Below are 19947 nucleotides of genomic sequence, written 5' to 3'. Positions count from 1 at the left end.
ATTCCATTTTAGGTGTGTGCGCATGCTCACATGCACAGTTGTTGGAGATTTATGCCTTAGCGGTATCTGTAGGGCCGGCCGGCTGTGGCACTCTCTGGAGTGCCGCGCTCATGCGGCGGTATATCAGGCACCGCCAGCCCTACGCCCTCTCAGTTCCTTCTTACCTCCCGTGATGGTTGATTGGAGTACCTCACCTTGCTTTGCAAGAGCACTAGCGGTTTCTTCATAGCCTTTCGCATAGACTTCGTTCTACTGATTTTTGTATGTAGTTCCTAGTAGTTAGTTGATAGTGTTAAGTTAGTTAGTAGAGTCCCTTTTGGGACTTTGCTCTGAGAGGCTTAAAGTTGTGTTCGGCATGTAGCAGGCTCATGCTAATCAGTGATCCACCTGGCAGTTGTCTCAAGTGCCTGGGGGAAAGCCACAGGAAAGACAGGTGTCGCATCTGCAAAAACTTTTGCCTTCGGACCCGGTGTTGACCCAAAGGTGAGGGCTTGGATACACTCAATGAAGCCACACCAGGTGCATAAGTATAACCAGTTTTATTGCCAAAGTATAATAAGCTTCCCAGCCTTAACGCGTTACTAAATATGTGCTTTTCAGCAAGCAAGCAAGCAAGAATCAATGCTTACGCCCCTTCTGCTATGGACAGTCCCGGACCCTCCAGCCTTGTCCTTGAGGACTCGTAGCAGGCACTGCTCCAGTGTGGGGAATTCCTGGGCACCCATAAGGCCAGGGTCCACAGGTGAGACTGTTCATCTAAAGCAATTTGCAAAGCCATTTTTAATCATCACCTCCTTCTAAGGGGAGGGGGCATATTCACCCACAAACAGGCTCTGGCAGGAAACACTGCTGTTTTCTATTCCCACACTTCACAGTCTTGGGCCTCACTTATCTCTTCACTTGTTTATCCAAGTGGGTGCAGCCAAGTGGGTGCAAGCCAGCCTGTCCAGTCAAAGCCTGTTCACTTCTAGCTCCCCTCGAACCATGCAGTAACAACAGCCCAAGGTAACTTGCGGTCAGCCCCAACACCCAGAAGGAGCGAGATATTCGCTTGAGGGTCCTCCTGATGGAGGCTGCCCTTTTCCCCATGTCTGAGCCCTCCACCACAGAATCTACGCAGAGTACATCGGCCTCGGTGCGCAGCACATCACCGGCCTCAGCCCAGCGCTGCTCCCTTTCACCGGTGCCAAGGAAGCGGCAGAAGATGCAGAGTCCTTTGGCACCGAAGGACAGAGGGGCCACGGGCAAAGGACCTGTATGAAGCCATGCGCCCACTTTGGGGCTTCCCGGGGTGCTGCTGAGGTCAGACCTCCCAGTCTAGCTTGGGACCTGCCCCCCATTCCAGGCAGCGACAGGGGCTCCCAGCCTATCGTGGGGCCTTCAGTGCCTGAACTGGTCCCAGCCGCTAGACAGCAAAGCCGACCGGCTCTGCATGTGCCACGCCAGATGACCAAAACGGCTCCGCCCCCAACACCGAAGCGTAAGCCCACCGGGATGCATCATAAGCCTGGCAGAACTCCCCTGGTCGCCAGACCACAGATGCAGGTCCCTATCACCACAACCTCGGACTCCTTTTAGCCATTGCCAGGACAGCTCTCCAACGAGATCTCCACCTAGTAGGCGTGGGACTTCGGATTTGAGGCGCCGTTCCCTATGCCAACGGTACCAGCAATCCTCTGGCTGCAGGTTTCTGAGGTGGCAGTCACCTTCTCCCAGGCAGTCTCCCAGGCGTCGGTTGCTGTCCTGGAGGGGTCATTCAGGATCTCGGCACCGCTCTTGTTCACCCCAGTACCGTTCCTCGGGCAGGCGGCGCTACTCACCGTCATCCTGCCACTCGCTCACCAGGCCTCAACGGCCCCACCATGGTCATCAGAGGGACAATGATCAGGGTTGGACTGTGACTTCAGCCTGTCGCCAAAAAGGGGCAACTCCCACCAATGAGGAGACCGAGGCAGCACCAGTAGTGATACTGGTGCAACAGGGACAGTGGCCCCCAGTGGTGGTACTGGATCCCATGGTGGGGAGGTGCTGGTGATGCCGGTCCAATACTCCCAGTCCTCCCTGGCTGCATCGGGCAAGCTAGCCGTGGCACTGCCAACACCACAGTCAGAAGGCAGAGGCAGCGCAGTGCACCGCACCCGGGCACCGAAGGAACCCTCCCCCGCGAAAGAAGGGGACGACACTCTCATACAGGCGGTAAAATCTTTGTCGTCATCCCTGGATGAGGCAGTCACCAGGCCACCCCATCCTAGCAGTCCCCCGGACTATTTTAAGGTGCACCAGACCCTCCTTAAATGGGTGGTGGAGAACCTTGGTCTGCAAATTGAGGAGCTCGCTGAGGAGGTTGACAACTTCTTCAACGTCATCTCGGTCACCACCCCAGCACAGGTTGCATTGCCCGTCCACCCGAGGGTCCTGAAGATAGCCAAATCATTGTGGCAATCTCCCTCCTCTATTCTGCTGATTTTCAAGAAAGCGGAAAAGAAATATTACATCCCCGAAGAGGGCTTTGAATATCTGTATACTCATCCCCCGGCAGCATCACTGGTCATGTCCACAGTGAACGAGAGGGACAGGTAGGGACAGATTAGCGGGACACTGAAAAATAAAGACACTAAGAGGCTGGACTTGTTTAGCCAAAAGGCTTATTCAATGGCCAGCTTGCAGTTCCTAGTGTCTAATCACCAGGCCCTGCTGAGACATTATAAGTTCAACCTGTGGGACTCCTTCAATAAGTTCACGAAGGCCCTTCCGCAGGACAGTGCCCAAGAGTTCACTGTGTTAGTGAGCGAAGGCACAGCGGTGGCCAGGGAGTCCTCCAGGCATGGGACGCGATAGTCTCGGCAGCCAGGGTGATCGAGTCAGCAGTGGCCATGAAACGCAGCTCGTGGTTGCAGGCCTCGGGGCTGTCCCCACAGATGCAGGCCACAATCCAGGACCTCCCCGTTGAGGGTTCAGGGCTCTTTTTTGAGCTAACTGACTTGAAGCTCCATGGGCTTAAGGACTCCTGAGCCACCCTCCACTTCTTGGGCATGCATGCCCCTCAGCAGTCCACGAAGCTGTTCTATGGTCCGCCACCACCTCCTTCGCCACAGTCCAGTTCTTCCAGATCAGGCTCTTACAGGAAGAAGGAGAAGGACAGGGGGCCTAAGAGACAGTATCTATCATCTTCCCATCCAGCGGTGCAGCCCGACCCTCCCAAAAATCAGGGAGGCCAGAAGCAGTCGTTTTGAGGGTACGCCCAAGGACGGTGGCCCAGCCAATGTACTGGATCCATCCCCCTCCTTCTTCAAACGCCTCTGCCCTTTCCAGTTGGCCTGGTCCCACATCATATCGGACCACTGGGTACTCAGTACCATTTCTTCGGGTTACACCCTGCAATTTATAGCTGACCATCCCTCCCACCCCACTTCCCCGTTCCTCTTCAGGGATCCTTCTCATGAGCAACTTCTCATTCAGGAGGTCGAAAACCTCCTGCATCTGGGGGCAGTGGAAGAGGTTCCTCGGAACATGGAAGGCAGAGGATTCTACTCCCGCTACTTCCTAATTCTGAAGGCAAAAAGGGGCCTAAGACCTATCCTGGACCTGTGTCGCCTCAACATGTCTCTCAAGAAGTTGAAGTTCTTCTTCGAGGAGTGTCTCTGTGGGTGCTCTACTTTAGGTGTCTGTACTTGTAATCAGAGATTTGTAGTAGCAGTGCCCTGGTTGGCCGCGCACGTGTGGCAGCCACCACTCTGGGCAGCTACTTAGTGTGCGCAGCCAACAGTCCCTCAGTTCCTTCTCTATCCCCTTGGCTTGAGTCAGAGCGACAGCAGCACCCCTGTCTATTTAGTAAATTGTTTATATTCCCACTTTTATTTATCCCCTTTCTTGTTTTTCTTCCAGTTCCATCCTTATTTACCCACTAAAAAACAAGAACCCCAAACCAACCAAACAAAAAACAATAACACTTTATTTCGTTAGCTTCCTCCCGCCACTGGTGGATTTCCACAACAGTGAGTGAACTACGACCGTTTTCTATAGATCTGAACCTCCTCAGGCATGCCTGTTTCCCCCAGCTTTTAACATTGCCTGACCAACAGGCTATCAGTTCCTGTATTGGATGGTCATGGTCAGTGCATCCGCTGTCTTGGGGAAAGCCATGTACCACAGAAGTGTCTACTCTGCAAGAAATTATCTGCCAGGACACTGAAAGCCAGGGACCTCCAACTAAAATGATTAATGATGGAGAAATCCCTCAGGCCAGACTCTGATCCAGAGTCCAGGACTGCTCTTGGCCAGCGGTCTCCAGCAGCAGCCTCAGACAAGGGGTCCACCCAAACTGTGTCTAAGGACCCTGCACCTAAGAAGGCGGCCAAACATCAGTCACAGTCATCACCACAGAAATCCCTCTAAAAAGAAGCGGTGTCCTGGCGAAAAATGTGCCCTGATACCGATGGCACCGAGAACCTCGGACCGAGAGGCACCAAGAACATCCGGTACCGAGACATCCTGAGGAGCTAAGGCACCGAAGCAACCAGGCTTTCGCTCAGGTGCATGAGCTAAAGCTAAGCTCCCTTGTTCAGCACCCACAGTGCTGAAGAATGCCTCAGCACCGACTAGAGTGTAATGGCGCCACCTGTTGCATATACACAGCTTAACAAGACCTCGGCACTGTCAGAGCATACTATGCTGTCATCCACGGCACAGAGCTTCACAGTACCGCCATAGGCGCTGACTCCATGGGTGCTCCGGGGCTGGAGCACCCACAGGCAGCCAAGCTTGCCGACCAGCTCACGTCCGCTCCACCTCCTCCCCTGAGCGCCTGTGTCCCTGCTTCTCCCCCTAGCTCCCAGCGCTTGCCGCCGTGAAACAGCTGGAGGGAGAGAGGGGAGGGGGGAGAACAGGGCATGCTCTGGAAAGAGGCGGGGCTGGGGTGGGGATTTGGGGAAGGGGTTGGAATGGGTCGGAGCAGGGGCGGGAGGGGGCAAGGCCTGGGGCGAGCACCCACCGGTGCCAGGAAAACTTGGCGCCTATGGGGGGTACCACAACTCTTCACCAAACAGGAGGACCTGGCAATCACGTCCACGCCAGGAACCCCTCTTTTTGGCACTGACGGCACCCCAGTCAGTTGAGGACCGAACCGAATAGGATTTGCACCCTCACTATCCAGTGATGAGGACGAAAAGCCTTTACACCCCTCGTCATTCCTCTCCAAAACTGGGACCCCCTCGCCATACTGGGACCCATGGGCAATCTACAGAGCCCAGAATCTTAAACCCCCCAACCTACCAGCGTCATGGGCCACCCAGTCCCCTGTACCCACGAACCCACCACCACCGGAGGCGCAGGAGGAAGAGGGAGAGGAGCAGAAAGAGGCTTCTGAAGGTGATACGTTGCCACCCACCTATATTTTGTCCTCGTCCCCAGACGAAACAATTATTCCACCACCTCCCACCACAGGAAATGACTTCAGGTCCTTCCAGGACTTATTCAAAAGAGTTGCAGAATCCCTGGACATCTCTTTAGCAGAGTTGCCAGAGACCCAGCACAAACTTACTGACATCTTGCAGGCATCCCCATCAGCAAAGATAGCTCTGCCCATCAATGCTGCTATAATGGATCCTGCAAAGATAATACGGCAGACACCTCTTGCTGCTTCACCCTCCTGTAAACACTCGGACAGAAAATATTATGTACCAGTGAAAGGGCTGAGTTCGTATTTACTCACCCGGCTCCAAATTCACTGGTCATAGAGGCATTAAACCAAAGGGGAAAACAGCACCAGTCAAAAACCACCCCTTACGACAACGACTGGAAAAGGCTTGACCACTTTGGACGCGAAGCCTATTTCCATACATTCACCAGGGCCTGCCTACAGCTCCTTGGGCATATGGCTGCTACAACTTATGTAGTCTAAAATGCCAGACTGCATATGAGATGCGTACGGGCCTGGCTTTGCACCTGCTATATACCACACAAGCATTCTCTCCACAAACAGCTCACTATGCCCCGCAGAGTGAAGGATTCCCTCAAGTGATGGATGCAACCACAAAACATCTGCTTGGGGGTCCCATTTCAACAAAAAGCTCCCACTATGACAATCACCACAGATGCTTCCCTTGTGGGATGGAGAGCCCACCTGGACAACACCATCCAGGGACACTGGTCCCCAGCGGAAACCAATCTACATATAAATATTCTAGAGCTCTGAGCAGTCAGAAAAGCATGCGAACACTTCCTTCTGCTTATCCACAACAGTACCATTGATGTCCTCACGGGCAACACAGCCTGCACGTTTTATATAAACCGACAGGGCGGAGCTCAATCATACCCTCTCTGCATCGAGGCACTACACCTATGGCAATGGTGCATATCGAACAAGATAGACATTTCTGCAGCTTTCCTGCCAGGACTTCAGAATACCATGGCAGACCACTGAGAGACACTTCTCACAAACCCATGAGTGGGAGATGGACTACCCAACCCTCATGACCATATTCAACCAGTGGGGGTTCCCTACTATAGATTTATTTGCAATGGCTCTCAATAAGAAATGACTTCAGTATTGCTCCCTAGCGGGGCTCGGTCACCACTCCCTGGGCGATGCCCTCCTTACAAAATGGGAAGCACCACTAATGTACGCGTTCCCCCTGATTCCTCTGTTGAGCCGGGTGCTACACAGAATCAGACAGAACAAGGCCCAGGTCATATTTATTGCACACATGGAACTCGTGGTTCCCATACCTGTGACAGATGGCGGTGAAACCCCCTCAAACCCTTCTGCTACTTTCTCACCTCCTGACACAAGACACTGGCCATGTCAGTCATCCCAACCTAGCGGTTCACTGCCTCAAGGCCTGGTTACTCCATGGCTAATGGACCTGGATCAGGATTACTCTGAGGAGGTTAAAGACATTCTCTTGAATAGTCGCAAACCAAGCACACGCAAAACATATGCTCATAAGTGGGTACATTTCTGCTCCTGGTGTGAGGTTCACCATATGTCTCCTCATTTTGCCCCTCTATCCAGAGTCCTGGACTACATACTAGGCCTTAATAGCTCCAATAGCTCCATAAAGGTACACTTAGCAGCGATCACCTCACTAAACGATAAGGTAGATGGAACCACGATCTTTGCTCATCCATCAACTAAACAGTTTTTAAAGGGCTTGACCAACATCTACCCTCCCCTAAAACACCCTACTCCGATATGGGACCTTAACCTCATGCTACGCACCTGCATGGGGAAACCATTCAAACCCCTTGCGACTTGCTCATTGCTACATTTATCAATGAAGGTCTCCTTCCTTATCGCGATCACTTCAGCAAGAAGAGTAAGGGAGCTAGAGGCCCTAATGGCACACCTGCCGCATACCACATTCCATAAAGACAAAGTGTTCCTAAGAGCCCACCCTAAATTTATACCTAAAGAGGCCTCCTCATTTCATTTAAAGCAACCCATTTACTTACCTGTGTTTTTTCCGAAACTGCAAGCTGAAAACAGGGAGGCATCCCTTCACACTCTTGACATCCGTAGAGCTCTGGCCTTCTACCTAGAAAAAACAAAGACATTTAGAAAATCGTCATGTCTCTTTCTATAAGTCACAGAGTGATCAAAGGGTGAGGCCATCTCTAAACAAAGACTATCTAAGTGGATTTCTGGTTATAGCCACCTGTGCTATCATCAGAGCAACATCCCAGCTCCAGTTGGGGTTCGTACGCACTCCACCAGAGCGCTATCCATGTCAGTAGCGTTTCTCAATAATGTACCCATCATAGACATTTGCAGGGCAGCTACATGGGCCTCGGCCCACACGTTTATCAAAAACTATGCTCTGGAACAACATTACTCTGCCGACACTCAGTTCGGATTCTCGGTGCTATCCACCATTAACAAAGATACTCTGAAGCCCCGTCTTCCATCGAGGGGTACTACTCTATAGTCACCTGAAGTGGAGCACCCACAGGGACAGTCCTTGAAGAAGAAGAGACGGTTACTCACCTGGTGCAGTAACTGAGGTTCTTTGAGATGGTTGTCCCTGTGGGTGCTCCACTACCCTTCCTCCTTCCCTCTACTTTGGAGTTTCACACTGACTCTCTGGGGTAGAGAAGGAACCGAGGGATGGTTGGCTGCATACGCTAAGTAGCTGCCTGCCGCGGCCAACCAGGGCACTGCTACTGCAAATCTCCGATTACAAGTGCAGAGCGCCAAGACACTTAAAGTGGAGCACCCACAGGGACAACCATCTCGAAGAACATCAGTTACTGCACAAGGGGGGTAACCTTCTCTTTCTCATGGTCTCCCTGGCTTCCATCATTCCCTTCCTGGATCTGGGAGACTGGTATGCCTCCCTCGATTTAAAGGACGCATACTTCCATATTTCCATTTTCCCGGGGCACCGGCACTTCGGCCCCTTCATGTTCGGCCCCTTCATGTTCGGCCGCTTCATGTTCGGCCGTGGTCGGGGGCTCGAATGTACGCCTTCCTTTGAGTGCCATTGCTGCCCAGGGTCCTCATGAAAACAGGGTGAAGGTCATCCTCATAGCGCTGGCACGGCTGTGCCAACAGTGGTTCAGCAGTGTTGCCTCTCAGTGGCGACCCCGTTCCAGCTGCCGCTCGGGGTGGACTTGTTTTCCCAGAACCATGGCATTCTTCTGCACCCGAACCCGAACCTGGCCACGCTGCATCTGACGGCTTGGCTGCTGTGTGGCTAAATGTGCAGATGCACCAGTGTTGGGCCGAGGTTCAGCGAGTCTTGTTGGGAAGTAGAAAGCCCTCCATCAGAGTGAGCTACATGATCAAGTGGAAGCAGTTCATCTGCTGGATTGCGGATAAAGGTGTCTGCCGTGAGCGAACTTCATTGCAGCTCATTCTAGACTACCTCCTGCATCTCAAGGTCCAGGGCATGTCCCTCTCATCAATCAAGGTCCATTTTGCAGCTATCTCAGCCTTCCACCCGCCGTTCGAGGGCAGGTCAGTTTTCGCTTAGGATATCACAGCCAGATTCCTTAAGGGCCTGGAGAGCCTCTACCCACATGTTAGGCATCCTGTACCTCCATGGGACTTGAATCTGGTACTGTCGTGGCTCATGGGTCCCCCCTTCGAGCCTCTGGCTTCTTGCTCCCTCCTTCTCCTTTCCTGGAAGGTTGCGTTCCTGGTAGTGGTGACGTCGGCCTGCTGGATATCTGAGATTTGTGCCCTCAACTCAGAACCAGTGTTCATTCTAATTTTTCCCACACATGTGCGGAATGAATTTTGTTATGTGCACCAATATGGAGGTGTGGTGTGACACATCACCTCCATATTGGTGTACATAATAAAATTAATGCGGCAGGGGTGGGGTTGAGGGGTTCGGAGTGTGGGAAGGGGCTCAGGGCTGGGGCAGAGGGTTGAGGTGCAGGAGGGGGTGAGGGCTCTGGCTGGGGATGCGGGCTCTGAGATGGGGCTGGGGATGAGGGGTTTTGGGTGCAGGAGGGGGCTGGAGCAGGGGGTTGGAGTGTGGGGGGAGTGAGGGCTCGGCCTGGGGATGAGGGGTTTGGGGTGCAGGCTGCCCTGGGGCTACGGTGGGGAGAGAGGACTCCCCACAGCTTTCTCTCCCAGCAGCAGCAGCAGCACCTGGTCTTGGGGGGGGGGGAGGGGGAGGGAAGAGGTGGCTCTCCCCACCGTGGTAGCTCCTGGGCTGGGGCCACAGAATAGGCGCCTCTTCCCCATCCGCGGCAGGTCTGGGGCTGGGCTGGGTTGGGTTGGGGACCCTCTCCCCCCATCCGCAGCAGGTCCGGCGGGGGACTGGGCTGGGTTGGGGCTAGGGGAGGGTCACCTCTCCCCCCATCTGTGGCAGGTCTGAGGGGAATGGACTGGGGTCGCGGGAGGGGCGCCTCTCCCCCGGCTGCGGCAGGTCTGCCTGCAGTGCGAGCTGCCAGTGACGGAGTCGCCGCTTTCGTCTCCCTGCGGAAGCCGGAAGCGGCGGACCGTCCCTCACCGGTGGCCCGGAGGAGCGGCAGCAGCTATTGGCTCCTTTCTGCCCCACCCCCTATTATTTGTGTCATTTGCAAACTTTACCAGGAGTACTTTGTTTTCTTCCAGGTTGCTGATAAAAATTTTAAATAGCATAGGGCCGAGAACTGATCCCGTTAGAAACATATGCGCTTGATGATGATTCCCTGTTTACAATTATGTTTTGAGACCTATCAGCCAGTTTTTAATATATTTAATGTGTGCCATGTTAATTTAGTATCTTTTTAGTTTCTTAATCAAAATGTCATGTAGTACCAAGTCAGATGTCCTGCAGAAGTGTAAATAGAGTAACTCCTCACTTAACATTGTAGTTATGTTCCTGAAAAATGCGACTTTAAGCGAAACAATGTTAAGCGAATCCAATTTCCCCATAAGAATTAATGTAAATATGGGGGGGTTAGGTTCCAGGGAAATCTATTTCACCAGACAAAAAACTATATCTTTTTAATATATACACACACACACACACACACACACACACACACACACACACACACACACAGAGTATAAGTTTTAAACAAACAGTTTACTGTACACAGCAATACTGTACACAGCAATGATGATTGTGAAGCTTGGTTGAGGTGGTGGAGTCAGAGGGTGGGATATAGCCCAGGGAATGCCTTACTGCTAAATGATGAACTAGCAATCGACTGAGCCCTCAAGGGTTAACACATTGTTGTGAATGTAGCCTCACACTCTACAAGGCAGCATGAATGGAGGGAGGGGAGACAGCATGCCAGACAGAGACAGAGACACACACCCTGTGTGTGGGGGAGAGAGAGAGATGCGCATTGCCCCTTTGAGTACACTGACACCACTCTATGTACATTGCCTTTAAAAAGATCAGGAAGTTCAGACAGCAGCTGCGACCAGCAAGCTCTCTCCATCCTGAGCCCTGTCTTGTCCCCATCCTGCTCTATATGGAGAAGGGGTAAGCAGGGAGCAGGAGTAGGGGGGAGGGAGGCACCCTGACATTAGCCTCTCTCTTCCCCCCTCCCCTGCACAGCAAGCAGGAGGCTCCTGGGAGCAGCTCCAAGGCAGAGGGCAGGAGCAGCACATGGCAGTGGGGGGAGGGACAGCTGGGCAGTGGCTGCTGCACAGGGAACTTAAGGGAGCGGGGAGCTGATAGGGAGGCTGCCGGTCCACCCTGGTTCCAAGCCTCCACCAGCGAGCTGCAACAGGCTGCTCTTCCTGCAAGCAGTGGACAAAGCAGGCAGCTGCCAAACGACATTAGAAGGGAGCATTGCACAGCTTTAACCAAGCATGTTCCCTAATTGATCAGCAACAAAACAAAGTTACCCAGGACAACTTTTAAGTGAGGAGTTACTGTATATTTCATCAACACTATTACCTTTATTAGTCAAAGTTGAAATCTTATTTAAAAAAAAAAAAGAAGTTAGTTTTGACAAGATCTATTTTCTTTAAATCCGTTTTGATTGGCATTATTTATATTACCCTCTTTTAAGTCTTTATTTATCAAGCTCCATATTAGCTATTCCATTATTTTGTCCAGGATCAAAGTCAGTCTGACAGGCTTGTAATGACCTGGGTTGTGCCATTTACCCTTTTAAAATATTGGCACAACATTAGCTTTCTTCCAGTCCCCTGGAACTTCCACAGTGTTCCAAGACTTATTACAAATCAACATTAATGGTCTAGAGAGCTCCTCTGTCAACTCTTGGATGCAAGTTATCTGGACTTGCTAATTTTAAGAATGTTTGAGGTTAGTAGCTGTTTTTTAGCATCCTCCTGAATCACTTTTGAAATGGAAGGTATTCATCATCATAGGATAAAAATACATTATCTGTATTTTGAAAAAAGCTAAATGAACAGAAGTATGTATTGAACACTTCTGCCAATTTTGCTGCGTCTATCTAGTAGTTGACCAGTACCATCGTTAGGGTTCCTTTTGTTCTAGAAATACATAAAAAAAACCTACAGCTTATTGTCCGTAACTCTGCTGGCCATAGATTTCTCCTTGTGTCCTTTTGCTTCTCTTACCAATTTTCTACAGCTCTAGCTTCTAATTCATATTAATTATTTTTTCCATTTCTATGTTTTTTTTATTTGTGACTGCTGCTTTCACTTCATTGCTAAGCAAGGTTTTTGTTTGTTTGTTTGTTTTAAATACCAGTATAGCCTTCTTTCTCAATTGTGGAATTGTTGGTTTTTTGGAGCATCTAGTAAAATATTCTTAAACATTTCCTAATCATTGTTCAGATTTTTCTTTTTAAGTTATTTCTTCCGGCTGATTCAGCTTATAATTGTTTTCAACTTAGAGAAATTGGCCTTTTAAAAGCACCAAGTATCCATATGACTGGTTTGGCGTATATTCTGTTTGCACATAACAGATGTAATCAAGCCTTCAGCACTTGGACCTACACGGCTACTAATTTTTTAGATCTGTGATTAATTCCTCTTTATCTGTCAAGATAAGGTCTTATATATAATTCCATTTTGTTAGAAGTGACACTTTTTGAATTAGGAAATTGTCATCTATAATATTTAAAAATTCCAAAGGATGTTTTACTACTGGCAGCATGAGAAGTCCAGAACATGTCACTCAGATTGAATCCCCCATATTAACACATTTTATTCCTTACACATTATAAGATAGATTCTTAAGGGAGCCAGTCATACCGTTCTTTAGTGTGATTTGGTGAACTGTAGCAGACACCAGCTAGTATCCCATCTTGTGCTTAGTTGTTAGAACATCGATCCATAAGCATTCAAAATCGTTTGCTTCTGAGTCATCGGTGACTCAGAAACAGGTAATGCCATTTTTTATATGAAATTGTCAAATTAGGCTACTTGTAAGTGTTCACCAATGTGAGTAAGGGTTGTACTACCCAGAACTTATAAGCATATACTTATGAGTTTTGCTTACCAGTAGAGGGCAGATTTCTCCTGCAGTAAGATTTTACTTTGAAAAAATCCTCTTACACAGTGTTGCTGACATTGAAATGTATCAAGTATTGATAATTGTTTAATGTTTTAACTCGCTTTTCATATTTTCTTAAAACTTTCACTCATTGTAACAATGAAGACCCAAGTAAATGCATTATTTCCATTCTTTATTTTTAGACAGTTATATTCATCTTAGTTTCTATTTCTGGAACTTCTCTGGTATTTTATACTGTCAGTATAGCTCTCTGTTTTCAAATATTTTAATGAAGAATGAAACACAAGAATACTGTTTTCACTTTCCACTTCCAGAAAATTGTTTCAACTTGTTAAGGATAAAATATATACTAGTACCAAAGGGTTCCCTAAGGAAAAACCTCAAAATCTACTTTAATGGTGTTGGTGTATACCATTTAAGCCCCATGTTGGTGCTGCATGAGGTGATTTGCTAAAAGAGCAATTGCACAGGTAGGGTCCCCTGCCAACCCTATGTGGTGTGGGAAGTGGGGATCCCAGCACTGGCTGTGCATAGGCCACTGAGGAAGGTGGTGTTCAAGTAGGCCACAGGAGGGAGCCATGGGATCAGTGAATACACAAATCAAATGGCTTATCACCTTGTGCAAGTGGAGTGGATGGGCTGTAGCTGCTTTTTGAGTCAAGGCTGATAGGGTGAAATCCACCATCTCTATGCATTTCATATGTATTTAACTGAATGACTTGCATGAGACAAAAATAGCATCGGTGTGAATGAAAAGAAAAATTAGTATACAGTTTACCAATTTAATGTGATGTAGCAGCTTTGAGAGATTATTTCTATAATGTTTAGTTTGACAGGTAAAGTAACTGGCTGTTTAGATAAAACTATTAAATAGTTGTAATTTTTAAATTTCCTTCTGTAAGGGGCTCCAGGCATATCTGTTAGAGTCCAGGGAGTCTTCATTTTACTCGCCCTGATTCGGAATGGTATTTAAGCATGAGCCTGACTTTAAGCATGTGAGTACTAACTCAGTTGCTTAGAGTTTGGCACACGAACCTTCTTGTCTCACATCAAGTCTACTATGCTTTAGAATGAGGGTAGATAAGACCTTTTGAGGAACCTCATAATATGACTCTTTAGTAGCAAGACCTGTTGCTAGTAAGCAGGATTGGCTGAAATTGGTGAGAACTTTTTCATGGAAAACTTTTAGCTAGTTTGTTTTTTGCAGATTTTGAGTTCATTGTCCATGACATTTTGAAGACACAAATTTTCCTTTTTTGCAGATCATATTGTGAAATACAATTGTAACTTTACAATTTTGTTGAGTCTCAATCATCTTTGGCAAGTTTGACTTGTTGGCAGAGGGGATTGATAGACAATATACAGAAAGTCACATGAACATTTATTATAATACACAAAAAACTTCAGAAACAGTTAAGTCTGCTACACATGCAACATATATCCACAAAAAGAAAGAAAATGAAAAGTTAAGCCATCTAACAATACCTAGTCTCTATTTCTCTACCCTCAAACACTCACTCACCATTATCTTAACACAGATAAAGCACTGCAAGCTTAACTCTGTCCCCTTTTCACCCTTCTACGCATATCCGACCCTAGTAGTTGTGGATGTTTGGTGCGGTAGTAGGATATATTGTGAAAGGATAGGTTGGTAAAGGGTTGTATGTAAAATGATAATTAGAGGGTGGCATCTTCTTGGTGTCAGAGTTCAGGTTGTGGGGCACTGTCAGTGGTGAATGGTAGTTAAATGGTTTAAACGTGACAATTAGGGGCCAGTTCTGAGCTCTCATTTATAAGTTTGAGCTCTAGAAAAACTCACGTTAGCCCCAATTATGTCTTTTTAAAAATTTGACTATTTAAACTCTTAAAGTTTTAAGAGGCTGTTTTATGGCTGAACAGTTTTTACTAAAATATTTTGTATGTGTACATGTTAAATGTTATTGAGCCTGGCACAGGCTTTCATTTAATTCCACAGAAGCATAGACTTTAGGAGGCATGCTGTGATCTGGAAAGACCATTTTTTGTGATTCCTCCCTTAGCATGTGTTAAGATTATTCATTTTCCACATTTGCTGAAACAAATCTAACTCCAGTAATTATTCAAGTTCTAATTTCTTTTTAATTTTTTCTTTTAGTTCAAAAAACATCGTTCTTCCCAGGCGTACACAAACAACTTTGCAAAATCTGTGGTAAACCTTGTAGATGCAGTAAGTATCATTATGGTTCCTGAAAACTATTATCACCGAGTTGATTATTTAAGTCATTATATGGAAAGTTGGCTTTACAGACATTAGGATGAAAATAAATGAAATCAGCACTTGTTAAATGGTTGAAAAAATAATTTTACAGTTTTACTGCAGAGGATTGACTTGGGCTGCTATGTAGAAAGGTTCCTATTTGTAAGAAACCACAGATTTATTCTTGGTATTTTCTCAAAGCTTGCAGCTGCCACAAATTTGCCCTCTGGGGGAACTCAGAACTGTGAAGGAGCTTTCCACGAGTCACTGTTGAATAATTAGATTATCTATCTATATATCTCAAAGCTTGATTAAATCTATCTCTATCTAAGGCTAGGTCTACACGGAGGGGGGGGGAAATCGATTTAAGGTATGCAAATTCAGCTACGCGAATAGCGTAGCTGAATTTGACGTATCCTATTCGACTTACCCCGCTCTGAGGATGGCGGCAAATCGACCGCCGCGGCTCCCCCGTCGACGGCGCTTACTCCTCCTGACAAGGTGGGAGTACGCGCGTTGATTCGGGGATCGATTTATCCATCTAGATGAGACGCGATAAATCGATCCCCGAGAGATCGATTTCTACCCGCCGATCCGGGCGGGTAGTGTAGTCTAGCCATAATATATAAAATCCTGCAGTGCTCCTAACTGCCACAAGTAGGCAATGCTGTGAGCACAGCTCATAGAAAATACAAATATCTGATAGGGGTATAACAGAAGCGTGTGAATAAGTATTTTCATTTCAGTAATATAAAAAGCCTCTTGTGAAGGAACATTTTTATAAGTGAGAGGGATGGAGAACATTTAACAGAATTCACAGCATGCCTAGTACATATACATGTGATAAGAAATGAACTGGTTTTGTATGAAACATATTTTATAAACTGAAAACAAAACTGGAGATAAAACATATGCTTTCTCTCTCCCAGTTATACATATAACTACCGCACACAGTTTTGGGGTTATGTGGCATACTGAAGGAAGAATAGATCTCTGTGTGTTGATTTGACAGCTTCTTAAAGGAAAACATTCTCACATGTCTGAATAGTATCAGTGTTTTCCCCTTAAAAGCTCATATTTAGATATATTTGGCCATGTTTTCCCCTTGTAGTTGCCTGTAATGGAAACCAGCAGGAACCATGAAAGTACTCAGAAACTAATCCAGTTTCAGCTATCAGTTTTGAAGCAACACGACTTTTTGTATCTTGTGAGTAAATTCAGGAAAAGGAAACACATCCAGACTTAATAAGCTGTCTGCTTCAGCACAAAGGGGAAGGGCTGAGAATCATCAGCCCCATCTTGCAGTAGCCAGTGTGGAAGTGCACCAGCACTGCTACTGCAGGACATTAGCAGGAATAGTAGCCAGTAGTCATTACTAAGGCTATGATTTATTTTGTCATGGGTATTTTTAGTAAAAGTCATGGACAGGTCGCAGGCAATAAGGAGCTACGGCTCAGCAAGATGGGGCCAGTGGCACCAGGTGCTGGGGGCTGCTGAGCAGCAAATGCTCTGTCTGCCTGCCTCTGGGACCACTGCTGGGGAGGGGGTGGGGAGGCCGCTACTTGGAGGAGGGCAGTGGCACCAGCTGCTGGGGGCAGCCCCAGGACTTAGGGCCTGAGCAGCTGGCCCTGGGGTCAGCCACACTGGGGGGAACCAGACGTGTCTAAGTGAAATATTTGCAACTTTTTAAAATTTGGAGATAGAAAATAAATATGTACTTCCCATCACTGTGTGAGTAGGCTTGAGATGCTTGTGACGGGGTGCAGTCTGGGAGCCCACTGTGCCTCTCTAAGACACACAGCTGGACTGGCCCTGCTCACAATGCTTGGGGACACAGCCAGCCTCACCCAGGCCCTGTTATCACCCAACACGACAGCAGGTGGCGCCACTCACACAAATCTGAGTGCAACCAGCAGACACCAGCCAATTTCCCAGCTCCCCAGGAACGTACCCTCCACCCTGACCCCCCCCCCCCCCCCCGGAGTATAAATCCAACATTGTACCGTCTTACACTGCACAGAGATTTGTACAAAGTAAGCTCATAAAGTTTGCCCCTCCCTCAATGTGGAGAGGAAACGCAACAGCCCCTGCCCCTTGAGTTAAGATTTCCAAGCACTTCACTCCAATCTTACTGGTTTAGATAAAGCATAAAACAAGTTTATTAACTACAAAAGATCGATTTTAAGTGATTGAGTGATAGCAAAAAAGATCAAAGCAGATTACCTAGCAAATAAACAAAAATGCAAACTAAGCTTAATATACTAGAAGGATAGGATTTGAATTAACAATCTCTCACCCTGGCTGATGACACAAGCAGGCTTGTAGATTCTCAAGGCACAAGCTGCACTTGCTTTGCAGCTTGGGATCCCCACCCCCCGTTCCAAGTCCTTTTCTTTTGGAGCTTCGCTTAGGTGTTCGGTTGTGGGGGAGTGAAGAACAACCAGTGATTTCACTCCCTGCCTTATATAGCTTTTTCAGATGGCGGGAACCTTTTGTTTCAAACTTGGTTCCCAGACCAGTTTGTGGGAAAATACAGGAGTCCAGAGACATGTGGTCTGGTTACATCCCTTGCAGAGTCATAGCAGCCATTACTTATAGGCTGTCTGGCTCTCAGGAAGGCTAAGTTATTCCACGGCCCATTGTCTTTGTTGATCAACTATTAGCACTGTCTGGCTTCTTCATTGTTGTACCTGAAAGGCTGGCTGTGGGTGTTTTCCAAAGTAAGCCCACTTGAAATACAGATCCATAGTCAATATTTATGACTTCAGATACAAAAATGATACATGAATGCAAATAGGATAATCATATTCAGCAAATCAGAACTTTTCCAATGACACCTTTCTTGACCCATCTTGTACAAAGTGCATCATAATTATGTCATAATCATACAACTGTGAAGAATATGGGGTGCAATGTAACAATGCTAATGCAGAAAATGTGCAGCAAAACTATTGCAATTTCAGCTCCATTGTAAATTTGTTGTTATGTATGCCAGAACTATGAGACGGCGAATTTGTTACACATCAGCACTAGATAATGTAGCAGAGCTAGTGCATTCTAGTATCATTGACTATGTAGTATGTCTCGTTGCTGTGCTATCTAACACCTCTAAGCTTTCTTAGGGTACATCTGAACAACAGCTGAGAGGTGTAATTCCCAGTTCAGGTAGACTTACATACACTAGCTCAGGGATCGGCAACTTTTGGCCCACAACTTTTTGGCAGTGGTCTCTGCAGTATGATTTCTAGTGGGAATTGCCTCCATCCATCCAGAGAAGGAATCTACTATCACTAATAAATACTGATTCCCCCTTTGGGTCTTAGGCAATTTATCAATATAATTGTCACGGAGTCCCCGGGCGATGCTCTGGAACTGCTCCCCACAAAGCCAGTCAGGACTTTGGGGAGTCTCCTCTCTGTTGGAGCAGACTGTCTTCAGGGCAAGAAGCTCACACGGTTTCACCTTCCTGGGTCTGACCTTAGAGCATTCAGCATATGCCCCTCCGTGCGCTTCCCACAGCGAGTCCGCCCAGACGGGGTTCTGGGGAAGCCAGAGGGTCCTGCACGCACCCCCACTTCGCAGTCAGACGTGACTCTTAGCCAGCCAGTAAAACAGAGGTTTATTAGATGACAGGAACACGGTCTAAAACAGAGCTTGTAGGTACGGAAAACAGGATCCCTCAGCCGGGTCCATTCTGGGGCCCAGCGAGCCAGACAACCCCGTCTGCACTCACTCCCTGTCCCCAGCCAGCTCCAAACTGAAACTTCCTCCAGCCCCTATTTTCTGGCCTTTGTCTCTTTCCTGGGCCAGGAGGTCACCTGATCTCTTTGTTCACCTTCAGCTATTCCCTTGCAGGGGGGAAGGGCCCCAGCCATTTGTTGCCAGAATACAGTGTGTCGGCCATTTATGCACACTGGAGACTTAAGAAATGCATAGGGGAAACTGAGGCACTCACACAGTATTCAGAGGAAACATTAAGAACAGTCCCACTTTGTCACAATAATCAACTTGTATTCTATTCCATGGCTGCACAATTCTTTGGTGCAACAAGGGTCCCAATTTCAGTGGTCTATTCCAGTCTGCTGCACACCTTTTGCAGTTTTTAACAAAGTTTTCTATGCCCTTTTGCACCTTAGGCCATATTCCAATTTGTTTTACCTTAAAGAGAGTATTCTCTATACCTTCGTGGGCCATGGAGTGACACAGGTTAATAATCTCTTCTCTTTGAAGTTTGTCAGGTGCCCACTTTACCTCTTCTATTTTTTTATTCACCGCATAGCCACCTTGTATATTCCCGTTTCCCAATCTTTCCTCACGTTTAACCTCCGGTTTTATGGCTTGAGCTCTAGTAACTACCATAACTCCCAAAGGTTCCTTTGCTGCTAATTTAGCTAAAGCCTCCGCTTCATCATTTCAATATTTTTCATTCCCTTCTTGCTTTTGATGACCCTTAATATGTCTTGCTCTTAATTTTCCTGGGTGTTTTTTCAACCAATCATAGATAGATTTCCAGTTCTCCTTTTGGACCAAATTTTTCCCCTCAGCTGTTTCCCAATGATTCTTTTTCCAAATCCCAATCCAGTATAACAGTCCTTGTACCATGAAGTCTGAATCCATAAAGACATAAAGACAGTCTGCAACATTATTTTTCTGTTTAAGCAGATCACTAAGAGTTCTGACCTCTGCTCCCTGAGCTGAAGTCATACCCTCAGAACCAGAAGTAGTTTCCCCATCAAGTTGTACAGCAGTATATCCCGTATATTGCCTAGAATTCTCATGGTATGAATTACCATCCGTAAACCAAACCTCTTT

The 19947-nt window shown here is 47.5% G+C and overlaps 1 protein-coding gene across 6 annotated transcripts in view; it reads left to right on the top strand.

Annotated features, from left to right (window-relative positions):
• The window catches only part of ADAM23 (ADAM metallopeptidase domain 23), a 188424-nt gene that overhangs the window by 85798 nt on the left and 82679 nt on the right, over window positions 1–19947 (top strand). For all 6 annotated transcript variants that reach the window (XR_008446698.1, XM_054044551.1, XM_054044552.1 and 3 more), the window contains exon 10: window positions 15034–15105. Coding sequence is in view for 5 of the 6 variants with exons in the window: in XM_054044551.1 (XP_053900526.1) it covers window positions 15034–15105 (72 nt within the window). In the remaining variant the exon portion in view is untranslated. The remainder of the gene's footprint in view (window positions 1–15033; window positions 15106–19947) is intronic.

This window comes from Malaclemys terrapin, chromosome 11 (assembly GCF_027887155.1).
Source record: "Malaclemys terrapin pileata isolate rMalTer1 chromosome 11, rMalTer1.hap1, whole genome shotgun sequence".
Taxonomy (NCBI): Eukaryota; Metazoa; Chordata; order Testudines; family Emydidae; genus Malaclemys; species Malaclemys terrapin.
Note: the sequence above shows the minus strand (reverse complement) of the source record. Positions and strands in the feature narration are given on the sequence as shown.